The sequence below is a fragment of the Strix uralensis genome, chromosome 23 (genome assembly GCF_047716275.1).
Source record: "Strix uralensis isolate ZFMK-TIS-50842 chromosome 23, bStrUra1, whole genome shotgun sequence".
In the NCBI taxonomy this organism is placed as follows: Eukaryota; Metazoa; Chordata; class Aves; order Strigiformes; family Strigidae; genus Strix; species Strix uralensis.
In genome coordinates this window covers 4,817,620-4,833,246 of record NC_133994.1, presented here as the reverse complement: position 1 = coordinate 4,833,246, position 15,627 = coordinate 4,817,620, and the positions used below count along the sequence as shown (strand labels likewise).

General features: G+C 49.7%; 1 protein-coding gene across 9 annotated transcripts; it reads right to left on the bottom strand.

Annotated features, from left to right (window-relative positions):
• Window positions 1–639: 639 nt before the first annotated feature.
• On the bottom strand, window positions 640–15,275 carry H6PD (hexose-6-phosphate dehydrogenase/glucose 1-dehydrogenase). 9 transcript variants are annotated; one of them, XM_074892778.1, is made up of 7 exons: window positions 14,412–14,752; window positions 14,197–14,288; window positions 12,644–13,614; window positions 10,261–10,912; window positions 8,953–9,070; window positions 6,469–6,738; window positions 640–5,791 (listed from the first exon to the last, which is right to left on the bottom strand). In XM_074892778.1, the coding sequence occupies exons 4-7, from the start codon at window positions 10,885–10,887 to the stop codon at window positions 4,434–4,436; spliced, it is 2,373 nt and encodes a 790-aa protein (XP_074748879.1). In that variant the 5' UTR covers window positions 10,888–10,912; window positions 12,644–13,614; window positions 14,197–14,288; window positions 14,412–14,752; the 3' UTR covers window positions 640–4,433. The 9 variants fall into 9 exon arrangements, with proteins under 9 accessions (XP_074748879.1, XP_074748885.1, XP_074748881.1 ...); XM_074892784.1 differs by lacking the exons at window positions 14,197–14,288; window positions 14,412–14,752 and adding an exon at window positions 15,217–15,275 and having other exon boundaries at window positions 12,644–12,809; XM_074892780.1 differs by lacking the exons at window positions 14,197–14,288; window positions 14,412–14,752 and adding an exon at window positions 15,217–15,238.
• Between the last annotated feature and the right edge of the window lie 352 nt (window positions 15,276–15,627).

Genomic DNA, 15,627 nt, shown 5'->3' with positions numbered 1-15,627 from the left:
AGGATGCTCCTCCTCCCCTTTCCGGGATACACTGTACCTTTTCTTTCTATGTAATGGAGGTGCCAAGCGAGACTTTCCTTTCACCGAGGAAGAGGTGGCTGGCTCTGGACAGGAACACTTGGGTACTAGCTAAACCAGAGGCCAGGCCTCCACACTGGGACCCTGCATAATGCCTTCCTAGCCAGAGGCACAGCATAGCTTGTTCTTGAAGTTCAACTGCATAATCTCAGCTCACAGATCTTGAATAGATTATAGTTAAAAATGCAGCTCTATAAAGTCTATGTTATTAAGCAACTCTGTACTATGGTGATAGTATCTATGGAATGCAACTCAGGGAGTAAATGTGGATCAGTGGAGACTTTCCTAAGGCCTAGCGATTTCAGGACCCTGCGCAGTATTGGGTGATTCCATCTTCTCACTTTAAAAGGGCTTTGGCTGTTCCTCTGTTCTGAAAAGTCCTGGCCTTGTTTGGATGATACACAAAAAAAGAGAGACTGAACATTTAAGACTGCTGGTTTCACGCTACAGAAAATTCAACCTTCTCCGCTTTGTACAACTAAAACTTTAAACCTTCACTCACCAAGAGGACAGGAGAAAAACCAGAACGATGACCAATCTTTACAAGAAATTAAAAGACACTTTTATTAAAAACTATTTATTTTGTATAAATATAATTATCTATTCATTAAACAACACAAAAGCAATCACAAAACTTTACTCATAGGAAAATACAATTTTACAACTTGATTTATAAAAGTTGAAATGAAAAATTACTTACTTCCAGTGTTAGTTTTCTGTAAAACACATAAATAATCATACCATTGAATTCTAGAAATGCACTTGCCATTTAAAAAAATAACAAAATTGGTATCAATAATCACTTAGGGGAGAAACAGACTATAACAAGTTACTCCATGGAGTTGCTTTTGCAAAGAAAGGTTAATACAAGCTCTCGAGAAGGTGCACACCTCCTATTAATAGCTTTCACAAAATAAAAATAGCACTGCTTCCTTGGCCTACAGCCCAGTGGATTTCTATCATTCTTCCTCATCAGATTTGTTGCTCGTTTAACCCTTCTTCCCATCTGCAGTCTCCCTCCCGCCAGTCACAAATTTTACACAGTTAAAACCATTTTTTTTTTCATTTGGCAAATGCTGAGTTTAACAAGAATTGTCTGTGCAAAAAGAAAACACAGTTCTAAAAAGAAAAAAACCCAAACAACCCATACAGTTATGTTCATCAAGGAAAACGTGTGCAAGCTTTTACTGGATTTTAATAAAATCTAGGATTAATTTTGGGGTGACCCATTAGAAAACCCTATTTTCAGCTGGAAAGAACTGTGGCTCTCTGGGAAAAAAACACATGCTTATTTAAAAGTGCAAATAAACCTCTCTAAAATCAGCGTTTATTTCAAAAGGTGCCAGCGAAATATTAACAAGAAAGCATGCAGAAATAACACCAGAGCCACAGTCATCTGTAAAGTAGTAATAAATTCTGTCATTTATAATAATATATTTATTCTCACATAGGTCAATTTTTCATTAAAACTTGTTCCCTCACACCAAATAGAAAAGAACTGGAATGAAGTTAATATGGCTATTTTTATTTAAAAACAAAAAATTATGTTGGAATTTATGGACATACCAGACCTAAAACATCCTCCTCTGCACAGCTGTTTCAGTCACCGTGGTATATTTTGGAGCCAGCGTTTGCTAGCACTCATCTATGAAGAGAGTTATTCCAGAAGAGTTATTCCGGTTAACTCCTAGGCGTAATGCTCTTACTCCAGACTCCACTGTCAGCACATCCACTTGACAAGCAAGTCCTGCAGCACTCACCTTCCTCCCGCTTTTCTATGCTACTCTCCTCCCCGGTGATTTATTTTCACCCTTTGTTGCTTGTGCTGGTAGTTAAGCCTGCCCGTAACCATGAAACAGGCAGGAGCAAACTTACTGACGAACACCCACAAGGGATGGGTAACCAGCCATCCTGGCTGTCAAATCAGACCAGTTAAGGCACTTGTGTCTCTTCTGTGTTTGAGCTTTTGAGAAAGCGACACCACCGCAACTCCCTTTCCCATGCAAAAGCAAAGTGATGAGCATCAGGGCAACTCAGCTCACCTCAGTCAAACACAGTATGTAAAATGCAGCTTTTCTGGACCATCTGCAAGGTGGGGGAGGGTGTCTGCCAGAAATCACAGCCAGTCCCTGAGAATTTGGCCTTTTCCTGCTGCACATAGCTTCTGCCAGGTTATGTTCTCCCTGGCTCTGTTAGCCTAGGGACAGCTGACGAGTAACAGGCTCTCTGGAGCTTGCTCAGTGCACTTTCATCTGTGCAATTAGCAGAGGACAACTCCGATTTCTGCATTAAGCATTACGCTGAAAGGCACCAAGTCCCCGGGAGCCTGGGAGCACAGGCTGTATGGACCTGCCCACCCTGCTTCACGTGCTATCAGACCGTAGCACCTCTTTGTACCTGGATTTGCCACTTCATCGCTCAGATTCCACAGATCCCTGCACAGGGAGGCATGTGAAGCCAATGCCTATCGCCCAGCTCTCTAAAGCACAGTCTCCTTCCTTCCCTGTACTGCAGGCTTTCAGGTCCCTCAGGGCTCACCAGACTCTCAGGTCCAGCTCCTGAGGATCCCATTTTTCCCTTGTGAGGCTCCAGGGCTGTGAAGGCGGGCCAAGCCTGGCCCTTACTGCTGCTTCTCGGGGTCAGGGCACCATCTCCTGTCAGCAGCAGGGCCCATCCCGAGCCCCCAGGCCCTGGGTCACCTCAGTCCCCACCATCTCCACCCAGTCACCCACACACAGCTACTTCTCCGTGGAAACAGGGCCAGCATTCACAGGAAGAGAGAAATCCCTTTCAAAGTGGCCTCCGCTCCTACGCAGAACCCTCCCTGCGGGCAGCCAGTACCACATCCACCTCCCAGCTTCCCATGGTGGGTCTGTTCCTTCCTGCTGCCACCCCAGGGCAGTGGGTTTGTCTCTAGCCTCCACATGGACCATCAGCCCCAGATTCTCCAATCTTGTGCTGTCTTGCTTTCCTTACCAAAAGCTGCACTCTGGTGTGCTGTGGTAAATTACGCATTAGAGAAGATCACGGAGCATTTGGGGATATCATGAAAACAGAGAGACACCCACTGTGCATGGCAGCATTCTGGAAGGTGAAAATTAGGGAGAGTGGGGTCTCTAGGTAGGACTAGATGTCTCCAACCCTTCCTGTGAGCAACAGAACTACACACTTCTATAACCACTTAACATTGTCCTGTCAACACGGAAATGCAATTTGCTAGTTCCGTGTGCCCAAGAGATACGTACAGAGAAAATTCCCTCCCCTTATAAATCAGACTTCAAACCCCACCACCACCATCCGCAAACACTGTAACTACCTCAGTGTGTGCTGTAATGACGGATACACTGAAAGTTTATAAAGCTGCCTCCTGTAGAAATTTTACAAGCCACTGAATGACATTGCAAGCTTCAATTCTAAGGACAGAGAAAAGTTCATTTCAGAGAATGAGACAGAGAGAGATAGTTAAAGAAAACATTTCTTTGCTAGCTAAACCCAAACAACTTCTCCAAACACAAAGCTTCTCCCTTAATAATTATTGCACTACAAGCAAATAACAGCTCTGTGAACTGCCATATTCCTCACCCTGTCCCCATTATTCTACCAGCCTAAAAGAGCAATGTGTCTTTCTTCTCCATCCCCCATGGTATCAGATATCCACTTAATGAAAGCAGCAAATTACTGCTTATAAACTCAGCCTCTAATGCTGGGCAATTTGCAAAGAATCGGGGGACTGCAGTGAGCTCACAAATCACCATTAGCATTTAGGGGCCACATGCCACAAAAGCAAATGGGTGTCTATGCTTCGGGGAGAGCACAGCCATAGTGGCTGGCTGACACCGAGAGGGGCTGCAGACACAAGGCTACAGACCCATGTGCACAGAAACATCATTTTACCAAGATGACTCTGCCCCAGCCAGACTGAGTAGAGGATGAGCATGTTATTACTGTCTTCCAACCTGAGAATTAAAAAAAAAAAATAATAAATTTGGCAGGTACTTAATTTAAGTCTCCCGTAGTGCCTGCGAGGTAGTTAAAGGCTGTTAACCACAAAGGCCTGACAGGGAAAACTGAGGCACTTCAAGGTGAGGTAATTTGTCCAAAGTCACAGGCAGAATCCCTAGCAGAGCCAGAAATGCTGCACTGGGCTCTTGGCTCCTACGTAGCTCTGAACACTGAGCCGAGCTCCTTTCCAGGCTCAAATGTCAGAGGCACTGCAGGCCACAGATTTCCCAGAAGGTTAGAGAAGTCTGTCAGAGACGAAGCTGCTGCTGGCAACAGAAAAACATGGACGTTGTGTAGGAAAATCCAGGCTGTAAGGGCCACGCAGACAAGGGAGGAGGGACACTGTCAAGGCATCACCCAAGCAGAGCTTCATAATCCACATACCACACCAGCTGGCCAGAGGTGGGGTTGACACCCGAGACAGGCCATTTCCTTGGCTCATGGCCCACTCTGCTGAGGAGAGCAGTGATGTCGTGCTTACCCCTCCCCAAAACCAAGACAAACACCTGCCTGGCCTTGTTGATGAGGGGTAGGCTAAGGCTCATCCTTTGGTGAGGTCTGACAGGGCTTTCAGTCAGCACCACAGCCTGAGCCCCTTCCAAGCCATTTTCAGAGTGGGGGAAGAGTGAGGCAGTGTGCCCATCAGTGCCCACCCCCAGCAGCACCAGGTCAAAGCTGGCATTGGCCACCAGGGCCATGATCTCCTTGGCATACAGCTCCGTGCCTCTGTCCTCCTCCACACAGAGCCGCTGGTTCAGGTGCACAGGCATGGGGTGGACGTTGAAGTAGGGCACCCGGACACTCTGGAGGAGGTGGCTGTGCAAGCTGAAGAAGTTGGACTCAGTGTCAGTGAGAGGGACACAGCGTTCATCCACCAGCCAGATGTGGGTGTGCTTCCATGGGAAGGCATAATGGTGTCTTGCCAGCCGCTGGAATAGGACCACAGGGCTTGAGCCACCTGAGAGGGCCAGGTGGAACTGCCCAGAGCGTGCCACAGTCCTGCTTGCTGTCTGCTCGATGTCAGAAGCCAGCTGGGAGATCAGGTCCTCAGACCATGCTGAGACGAGGGGACGTTGCCGAAATTTGGACTGGATTGTCCTGTAATCGCTTGGCATCAGCTTGTTGGGGTTCAGCAGTTCCACCGGCTCTGCCAGTATGAATGCCACTTCCCCACTCACCATTTCAAAGTCTAAGACGTGTTGGTTCTCCGCACCCCCCGGGTAGAGGCGCGGGGGCTGGTGGGAAATGCTATCCAGCAGCGGTGTCCAGAATCCCCAGGAGGCCAGCAGGTTCTCAGTGGTAATGAAGAAGTCCTTCCTACCATGGTAGATGTTGGAGATAAGGACAGAATACGCATCTCTCTCTTTCACAGGGCTGTACACGTAGTAATCAGACAACGGTTGTCCAAAAATGTGCAGGTCTGACTGACCCACTGCTTCTCTCCAACTGCCTTCTGGCATGACAGGCCTGAAAAGGTTCCTGCTCACAAGCACCGCAGGGGTGTTGAGTGTGCCGTGCCCAATGTAGAAGATGATCTGCTTGGCTTTACACTGGCTGTGCCCTGCATCCCTCAGAGTCTCTCTCTGAGTGCAGTAGGCCCGGTTCTTGAAGAGAACACGGACATAACCTACCCGTTCATCCAGAGCTTTCCCAGAAGTGAGGAGGAAAGGGACCCCTTCCCAACGCAGGCTGTCACTGTGAACCAGCACACCTGAAATGACAGTGATCTCAGCTACCAAATTAAACCTCAACAGGAAGCAGATTTGAGGGGATCTCTATCACCTATCCATCATACTCCTTCCTTAGCTCCCAGAAAATCTTGGCATCCACTGTGGCTCTTGCTCCACATTCGGCCCTTTCATGACATCACTGGACTAACTGCTCTCCAGCTACCCTGCTGTGCTTCCTCCCAGGTATCCTACTTGATTAGCCTCCTTTCACCTTGCAGGAAACTAGCTTCTGAGCACAAATACCATTCAGACAAACTCTTTAATGTTCAGAAGACCCAGCATGGCCAGAGATGGCCTTGTGTGGTCTACTAATCACAGAGAACATCCAATGCTTTACCCTTCAGGTGCAGAGAGCAACTCAATTTTAGGAAAAGGCAAATGAGTTTGCAGGCCACTTGAAAATAACTCAGAGATCTTATCGAGAATAATGGGACTTAGCTCTGATGCAATGCTTCCCATTCACTGGATCGTTAGTTAACTAACATGACAGCAGTATTATCTTGTTACAGCTCCCAGTTACCATGCTGGTGGATGTCTGGAGACATCCCTGTGTCAGCAGTGAGGTCATGGGGCTGGTATCAGCATGCAAGGACTCGCATCTCCTGCTCTCCTCAGCTCTAGACTACTCCTTTCTCCAGGGCCCAGACCAAACTCTCACCTGCAAAGGTTGGTGTTGTGCTGATGTAGTCTTGTGCCTTCTGCAGTTCCTCCTGTACTTGGCTGGCATATGCCTGATACTGACCCAACACAGCACTGTTTTTCTCCAGGCCCCGCAAGGACTGGAAGGCCTGCAGCTTGCTCTGCAAAACCTCTTCAGCCCTGGTCACGTTGGCTGGGAGCTCCATGGTCAGGAACATCAGGGCCTCCGTGAGGTGGTTCTGCAGCACGTCCCGGATGACTCCATACTGCTCATAGAAGCTGGTGCGGCCTGAGGACAAAGAGGAGGTAAGATACTGGTAAACAGATGTGGTTTTCCTGCAGTCTTGCCCTCTGCATGTATAACATGTGTGTCAAGGAGAATAAAGAGCACAAGCCCAAATTGGTTTGCACCAAGCTCCTCTTCTCCTGGCCCAACAATAAACTTGAAGCTATCAAGCCCACAGAAGTTGTGGATGCCTCATCTCACTGGAAGGGTTCAAGGCCAGGCTGAATGGGGCTTTGCACAACCTGACCCAGTGAAAGAGGTCCTGCCTGTTGGACTAGATGATCTTCAAAGGTCCCTTTCAACCCAAACAATTCTATGACTCTATGATACTAAGCCTTTATTCTCCCTCCAGAGGGACTTTCAAAATGCCTTTGCTGCTAAAATAAAGATAAAAGGTTCCCACAGGACTGCTTGTCCTCCACAGAGCCAGACATAATCCTCCCTTTGGGTGCTTACAGGGCCTAAACCCAGCAGGAGTAATGCTCTCGCCTGATACTTCCCGAGTGCACACAGCAGAAGGCAGCTTTGCCTTCTTAGACTGCTTGTGCTTTCAGAAGCTGCAGTCAGTGACTGGCAGCAATATCCAGTTCAAGCCTCCCACATCCAGCACGGTGCAGGGCCCCTGTATAACCCTCGTGACACTCCTGTCCCACAGGTCACAGCACCTGGACCTGAGACTCCACACAACGCGCAGTTCTACGCAAAAGCTTTGACAGAGTAGCTGGAAAGTGGGGTGAGAGCAGGGACTCCAGCAGCCCTATAGCTACACACCAGATTCACAGAACAGCTGAAGCTGGGCCCTGGCAATGAACGCTGCTTTTCACTGCCTCTTTTCCCCTGGTTTTCACGTCCTCAGAAGGCTCTGGCTGAGCCATGCCCTTGAGAGACAAAATTTCACGCACAAAGTCCTGCTTCTCTTTCCCTGCCTGACTTCTCATGCAGGTGGGAACAGGGGAGAAGGACATTGCACTTATAAAGAAAGTGACTCCAACAGATGCCTTTCGTTAGTCCAGCAGCAGCAGGCTGCACACTGCAGACTACATCACAGCCACAGGCTTCCCCTATTGATTGATACATTTATCTCCCTTGCTCTAATCCAAAGGCACATTCATTAAAGTAATCAATGCTGCAGACTTGCTGGGAGCCAGGCTGCCAGCTGAAGCCGCACTGGGGAAGAAAGATGTCAAATGAAAAATTACAAAGTTGTTCAGAGCAGGGAGGGTACAGGGCGTAGCTGGAGCTGCACACAGACAACACTGTTCTCCCTAAACCTCTCTGCAGTGCCTCCCTCTCCCACAAACAGGCCCAGGTGAGGTCTGGGCTGCCAAACCAGAGATTACTCCAAGTTTGATAAAAATGCATTAATTGCGTTTGCGGTGGCTGAGGAAGGAAGGGAAGGAGGGAGGGAGGAGGCAGATAGAGGAGGTAAAGCGAGTGGAGAAGCAATCCTGATGTTGCAGATCTGAGGGCGCCTGACATCGCAAGAAGTGCTGCGGGTGGCAGTCCAGCCCAGAGTGCTTTATGCTGAGCACTGCAGAGCGGATGCTGCAGCATTGCAGGGAGAGATTGCAGCCGTGTCCTTCAGCAGGAGCCCCATGCTAGCAACTCTGGGCTTGGATTTTCTCTCTGCAATGCTCTTTCTTACTACAGAGAGGAAAGGAAAGAAACAGGCAGACAAACGCAGACTGACCCATGTACCTGGACTGACACCAACTAGCTGATACGAGTAACATCCCAGCAAAAGGTGTAAGAGCATCTTCCAAAGAATAGCTCAAAGGTACATTCTGTGTGAGCTTGGTAGCTAACAGGACAGGAATATGAAAGGGGTGCTGTTACAACCACCAGATTATTGCAGCACTGAACTGAAGTGGCCTTAGAATGCATCAATTTCAAACCTAGTGCCTTTAACCAAGATTTGGGATAGAAAACTAGGTGCAATGTCCCCACAGCTCTGCAGCAGAGAGGGGGATTCTGCCCCTGCTCCCAGCAATGGGAATCTTTTCTTGGAAGCAGCAACACTATCCAGAAGTGAATCAGTCCCTAGCATAGGAAGTGTAAAACAGTCCCTTTCTATTTCCAGGGAGCAACATATCATTCATCTACTCTTTTTTGTTTCTGCACCAGCACTACCTCAAGGGCCACTTTCACATAATTAATGGACCTGCCAGTTCTCCTTCTCACTCATTCACCCTAGCTCTGCACACTCGCCTCACCAACCTTTAGCATCCACAGTCTCTTTCAAGACAATCTCCACTCTTTCCACATGATGTCGGTTCCAAATTGGATCCAGAAACTGTCGGTTCTGATCTCGAAAAGGCAGGATATGGGCTACAGCCTGTGAAGGGAAAAATCAAAGACCCAACAAAAACTCACCAGATTGCCACAGTATCTCTGCCTCACTGTCCCATCCAGCACTGGGGTAGGGCCAGCTCTGGAGTGCCGGCAGACATGCCACACCACAGAGAGCAGAGTGGGTCAGAGAAGAGAAAAATCAGCAAGAAAGCCTGCAGTGATGCACAGTGGGGTCTCCAGTGACCATACAGAGCAGACATTAAAGGTCTTTCTGAGGCATTTTGATGTTTCATGTGAAAAAGGCTGAACTACAAACTGCAAGGCACTCAGTTTATATCCGTCAAAGGACAAAGGGCTGAGTCAGACCATCCTAGGACTAACGTACGGTTCCAAAGTGCTGAAATACATTAGATCAGATGCTTACACCACCAAAGCCATCTGCTCTTTTTGGGAGAAAAAAAAGAAAAAAAAAAAAAAGAGAAGAAATCCCCCCTCTTAATAGAGATGCTCTCCTTGCAGCTGGACATGCAACCTTCTGCGTAAAATCTGGCCACAGTGCCACGGCTACTTTCAAAATGTGGCATCACATTCCTCTAAAACAAGGATGGCATGTCCTTGAACACATTCCCTCTGGGACAATGCAGCTCCACATCCTGAGCTGCCCCTGCAGCAGCCAGTCCTCCGTGGCCTGAGTGGAGCACCGGGCAGGAAGAAACCTTCTCCTAAGCATCCCGCAAAACTAACATCACATCAGCTCCGTATCATATCAAATTAAAAACTGCTTCTAGAAGCCACGGCTAAGCAGAGAGGCCTGTGTGTAATGAGATGGGAGAACTGTGAGAGGGAAAGGGCATTGCTTATTCAGCGAAATCAAAGCCCTGACCTTGGTGAGAAGACCAGATGAATTCTGCATCTCTCCTTCATGCACACACACAGTTCACCCCTACACCCTGGCTTCCCTCTGGAGAGGGGACCCTCATCACTAACGGGAGAAAGCCCTGCTTTGGTCTGCACATCTCCTCTGCTCTGGAAGAGGATGGACAGCAGCACAGCACAGGACAAGAATAACAGTACAGGATTCCATAAGCAAATGGCAGCAAGTGAGCACACTCAGTGGCCTGTGAATTTGAGAGGGGAACAACGCTCTCATTAGATGCGGAGCTGACATCCAACACTCTTCCAGCCTTTAAGTCCCTCAACGTGGCAGGGGGCTGCGCATTGCAAGCTGCTCACCTGTTTGCCAAGGTAGTGATCCACCCGGTACATCTCCTCTTCCCTGAAGAAGCTTGTCAGCTCTGCAGCCAGCTGCTGGGCTGACACCAGGTCATGGCCAAAAGGCTTCTCCAGCACCACACGCAACCAGGCTCCCGGAGGTGGTCTGCAGCTGCTGTTGATGTGCCGGGCGATCTCTGTGTAGGCAAATGGTGGTACTGAGAAGTAGAAGATCCTTCCAGCTTCCTTCAGCCCCTCCTGGCGAAGCAGTGTCTCAATCTCTCTGTTCAGCACAGTGTAGTTTTCGGCAGTCTTCAGCTGGTGGTATTGGCTCAGCTTCAGGAACTGGTCCTTGAGCACAGCACATCTGTCAGGGGATTCATCTGGGGGACAGGCCAGCTTCTTCAGCACATCAAACATCAGCCTCTGTCCCGGCTCCAGAGCTGTCAGTGCAGCCCCGTGGAAAGTGAAGCTGTGGCCACTGCTCACTTGGTCCATGTAGAGTTGGAAAAGACCCTGCCACAAATACTTCTTGGCCAAATCACCTGTGGCTCCCAGCAAGACCACTGAAATGTGACCCTGGGACGCTTCAGCCAGTGATGGCAAGGCTCCCACGAACAACACTGTACACAGCACTCTTCTCAGCATCTTGGGAGAGGCAGACCCAGGAACACTAGAGGACAGGATTAAAAATTAAAATCTGTCAATCCATGTTATAACACTCAAAACACAATGCAAGGTACCTGCCTTCCCATGGCTGAAGAGTCAGGGACTTCTGCCTGGATCCTCCACCCAACAGTCTCCCCTCCATGACTTGAATCACAGTAGTAACTGGGGCTCTTGAAAAGACTGCAGCCTCCTCATGCAAACCAAGAAGTGGAAGACAGCGTGTGCCTATGGTCTTTCAGTAGCATAAGCATTGTTCCCACAGCTGAGTTAATGAGGGGGTGTCAATACCTTTAGACAGCGAAACTGAAATCCATTTTAATACAAATTTCAGAGCTGGCTACAAATGAACACATGTGCCTGCAAATTAAGTACTGCTTTCAACAATCTCCTGTTTGGGACTTGGCTCAAATGGTATTATGCTGTCGTGGCATTGCTTCATGTCAATATTGTCCTAGCAGCTCAGAAACAAGCACAACCACTGGCAGTTCCAGCACACAGGCTCTTCTTTAATACACTCTCATGAACAGAGCTGAATTAGGTTCTAATGAGCTACTGGGAGACAAATGGTCTGATAAAACAACACAGGGGAAGAGAAGTTTAGTCCTTAAAACTGAGTCTAGACATGAGCCAGTCTAGATGTTGTCTCATGATGGTTGTGTATGGGGCCAGGAGACAATGTGAGGTTTGTGTTCTGCCTACTGCAACTTTCCATCACTGAACAGCGCGTGTCAGCACCCGTTTTGGCCTTCTCCGCTCAGTACCCATTCAAACCACTGCAGCCAGTAACAGCTGCTCTCCCTGACCGAAAAGCCCCTTTGCTCATTCTTATTTATTCCTGTTTCTCTAATCCAAAACAAAGTTGGTTTTAAGAGAAATGACACATTTAGTTCTTATACCTAGAAACATGGCAATGACTTTACATCTCAAGAGAGATAATCCAGAACAAGCGAATAAACCATTGTGCTGTTCTCATTACACCAAGTATTATTTCAGAAGCTCTTACACTGGCTATCTCATTCTCTTAATGTCATCTTCTGAAGTTGTGTTTAGTTGGAGCATAGCTTTCACAGCACACAAGATAATTAACTTCTTTAAAAATTTTTGGTTCTGGTCAATAAATTTACACCTGTGCAGGAAAACCAGCCTCTTGACAGTAAGAGGAAAAAGTACATGGCTTTTTTATACTGGTACAGGTGCAGTTCCACTAGGCTTTGCACTGGCATGATTACACCATTGTAAAAAGGCAGTTTCCTGAGTATACAACTGAGCAATGGATCTTGGGTATGAGAATGAACATGACCACCTTAACCTTCTGCAGGCAGAGACAAGACAGAAAAGTGTCTCATCAGATTCACACATTCACAGTCAGCTAGAAAACACATCACTGGCTCCGTTGCTCCAGTTACAGCTGCACATATGCCCTAGGACTGAAAGCTGTTAGCTTTTACCTGCCCAGACTTACTCAGGACTGTTTTTCCTAGGCTGGAGCAAAAAGGCCTGGTCCTTGCTCTCCTTGAATGGCAGAGGGATGAAACACAGACCTTGTCCTAGTTCTTTACTGGTTCTCCCCCTGGAAAGCTCTCTGAAAAGTCACTATTTCATCACTAAATCAACACTAAGTCAGCTAAAGGATGAGGATAACTAAATAAAAACAAGGAAATTCAGAATATCTCTCCCTATCTGCACCTTGAACTGTTCTTCCTAAATCTCACGTTTCTCTCCTCAGCAGACTCACCTGAGTAATACAGAAACTCTACAGAGACTGCAGTGGCAAAAGTAACTGGAAACTTTTCTTCACAGCCCCTCCAGAGTGCAGATCTCTCTTCTCCTGTGACTGCGTGTACAGCAGACTCTGATCAATGGTCAGGTAACCAAGTAGGATACGGCAGGTTGTAGCCTTTCTGATAAATGGGAGGAAAGACCCGATTACAGCAAAGAAAAAATGAACGTGCCTGTGCCAGCAACGTCACAGCACATCCCAGCTCTTACCCCGTGCATGTTAGCTGTGCTAAAGCTTTTGACTGCCATTTGTGAGCAGGCAAAATGCAGGTGTATGTGGCAACCCCTGCTCCCACAGTGTCTTCCTGAGTAACTGCTCTGCTTTGCATGTGAGCTCAGACCCATGCTGAAGGTCTCCAGCTGAGACCCTAGCGAGCCTCCCCGGAGCACTCCCCCACTCCAGCTCTCAGGAGAAAGAGCTTCCCAAGACTGCAACCCTGATGCAGTGAGGAAGGGGGCAGTTTTAGTGACCCTCCCCTCAGACAGCAGGACGGCACCTGGGCGATGCTGCTACACCCAGGCACCCAGGCTTCCCTCTCACAGGTCGGTTTGTGTAGCAGCTCCTTAGATTTCCTCCCCCGTTTCCTGCATGGAGATCACACAGCAGCTGAGCATCAGTTCACCCACCACAACCGCAGCCCGCTCTGTTCTGCCACTGTGCAAGGAGACAGCCTCCGTGCTCTCCACAGGGCACATCACTCCCTCAAGAGACGGCCCAGTACCTGTTGCTCTTCTCCAGAGAGCTTCACCAAGGTACACTGTAGTCTGTAAATCTAACTCGTATCACCTCTCCCAGCCTTCTGTTGTGACTGCCTCCCGTCCCTCCCTTCTTGCTGTACTATTTAAGCTCCACATACTCGCTTCAGGAATCCAGCAAATAGTGCTGGCAATCGCAGAGGAGCAGAAGTGTGGCTCCTAAGATTTTACCTGCAATATAAATAATGATCATTTTAAGCAGAGGCTTGGTTTTCCTTCCCCCACTATGTGGTTATAATGCAGATAACAAAGTTTCTCAGTGCAATAAAGTAATATTTACACTTGCTTGAGCAACCTTTATTCCAGGAACCTACAGAAGTTTGACATACTGCCCGTTGCACCTGGGCAGGCTGCAGTTACTGCGATGCCCTACAGAGACCGCAGCTGAAGAGCAGGTACCTACTATGGAATGGGAAGGGTTTGGGTGGGTCATTTTTTTCCATGTACCCAAGGAAATGAGTGAATCAGCCAAGTAGTTTCCTGGCAGATTCAACTACACAGTCACATGTATTTCCAAACCAACTGAAAACCAGTTTCACAACACTCCCAATTGCAAAATATTGTGCTACACTGCCCAGAATAAGCACAGTAAACCCAGGGATGTTTGTTTACTGCTTTCATATCAGATAATCACTACTGTTGACACTAAAAAAAAAACCTCTCAAAATCCCATAGCCTGCCAGAACAAAGTTACTCAGACTTCAGGAAAAGACTCCTGGGCCTGATCTATATAAAACGCTGTAAGAGCTTAACCTGCAGTTAGTGTAAAGACTGTGCATTCCCTTGCACAGTCACTGGAATGCCAGTTTGACACGAGCTCATTTCGGGTCTTGTAAATTCTCCTGCTGTATGGAAAAACCGAAAAAGATCTTTTTTGTTACTGTTGCATCCTCACTGAAAAGCCAAAGGCAGCATGGCCTGGGGTCCTACAAGGCTCTGCACGTGTAACACACAAAGGGAAGAGTTACCGAGATTCTTTGAGAATCAGGAAAAACATATTGGTCTTCTGTATGTGCAAACATTAGAGCAGGAATGACCTCACTATCAGCTCCTGGAAAGGTCAGAGGCTTAATGTGGAGACTCACATTAAAAGCTGAGAGAGGCATGAATTAGCGCCTGGCCTTGCTGTGAAGCACCAGTGCCGCGCTGACAGAGCCTCACTGCCAACCCCAGCCCAGCTCAGCGGCTCAGCCCCCGACTCCTGGAGGAGCGGCAGGACAGGGCTCCAGCGTGTGGGCACCCCCGCGGCCCGACAGACACCGAGGGCACCTGCGAGGTGCGTGTCCCTGCGGCCACAGCGCCGGGAGAGGCCCCCCCTCTCACCGCCCGCTCCCCCCAGACCTGGCCGCTGGCGATCTCCTCCCGGTTTCCCGAGCCCCGGGGATGCAGGAGGGGCTGGGGGCCCGTCCCTCCCCAGCACCGAGGTAAGCGGCACCGCCACGCGTGCCGGCGGCCGCAGGCCGTGCCCAGCAGCACGGCGGGGCGCGGGGAGAGCGGCGCCCCCCCGGCGGGCCGGCGGCACAGGGCCCTGCGCCCCGCTCCCGGCAAACGCCGCTGCCCTCCGCGGCTCCGGGCACCGCGGGAGCCCCCCGCCGGCCCGGCCCGGCCGCCCGCCCGCTCCATGCACCGGGGCTGCCCGGCGCCGCCATGCACCGCACGGGAGAAGGCCGCCTGCTCCCGGCTGCCACACGCAGCCGCGACCGGGGGAAGCCGCGCCAAGAGCCGCCTCCATCTTCCGCCCCCCGACCCGTCCCCGCCGCCCCCCCCACTCACCTCCCTCCCACCCCGGGCCCGCGAGCGGGGCGGTGGTGGCGGCGGCGGCTGCGGGCGGGCCCGACACAGCGCCCCGCCCGCCGGGGCGCTCCTCCCACCGCCGAGAGAGTCTGCGGTTGGCGTCGGCTCTAGGCGGGCAGCGGCGATCGGGAGGGGGGAAAATCGCAGGGCAGGGGGACTCTAGGAACACAGGCTGTCCCCTCGTCTGGGGACACAGGCTGGGGACAGCCACCCGTGCCCACACCTAGCTGAGCACCGTCGCTGTGATCGCGCCCTGGGCACTGAGACTTGCACCCTTTCGGCACCTGGGGGTTGCATGAGGTGTGTCCGCATGGATGGGCACATGGTGCACTGGTAGCACGTTTGGGCTGGAGAGGTTTGTGATGCACCATTAGACCAAAACCTTTACTG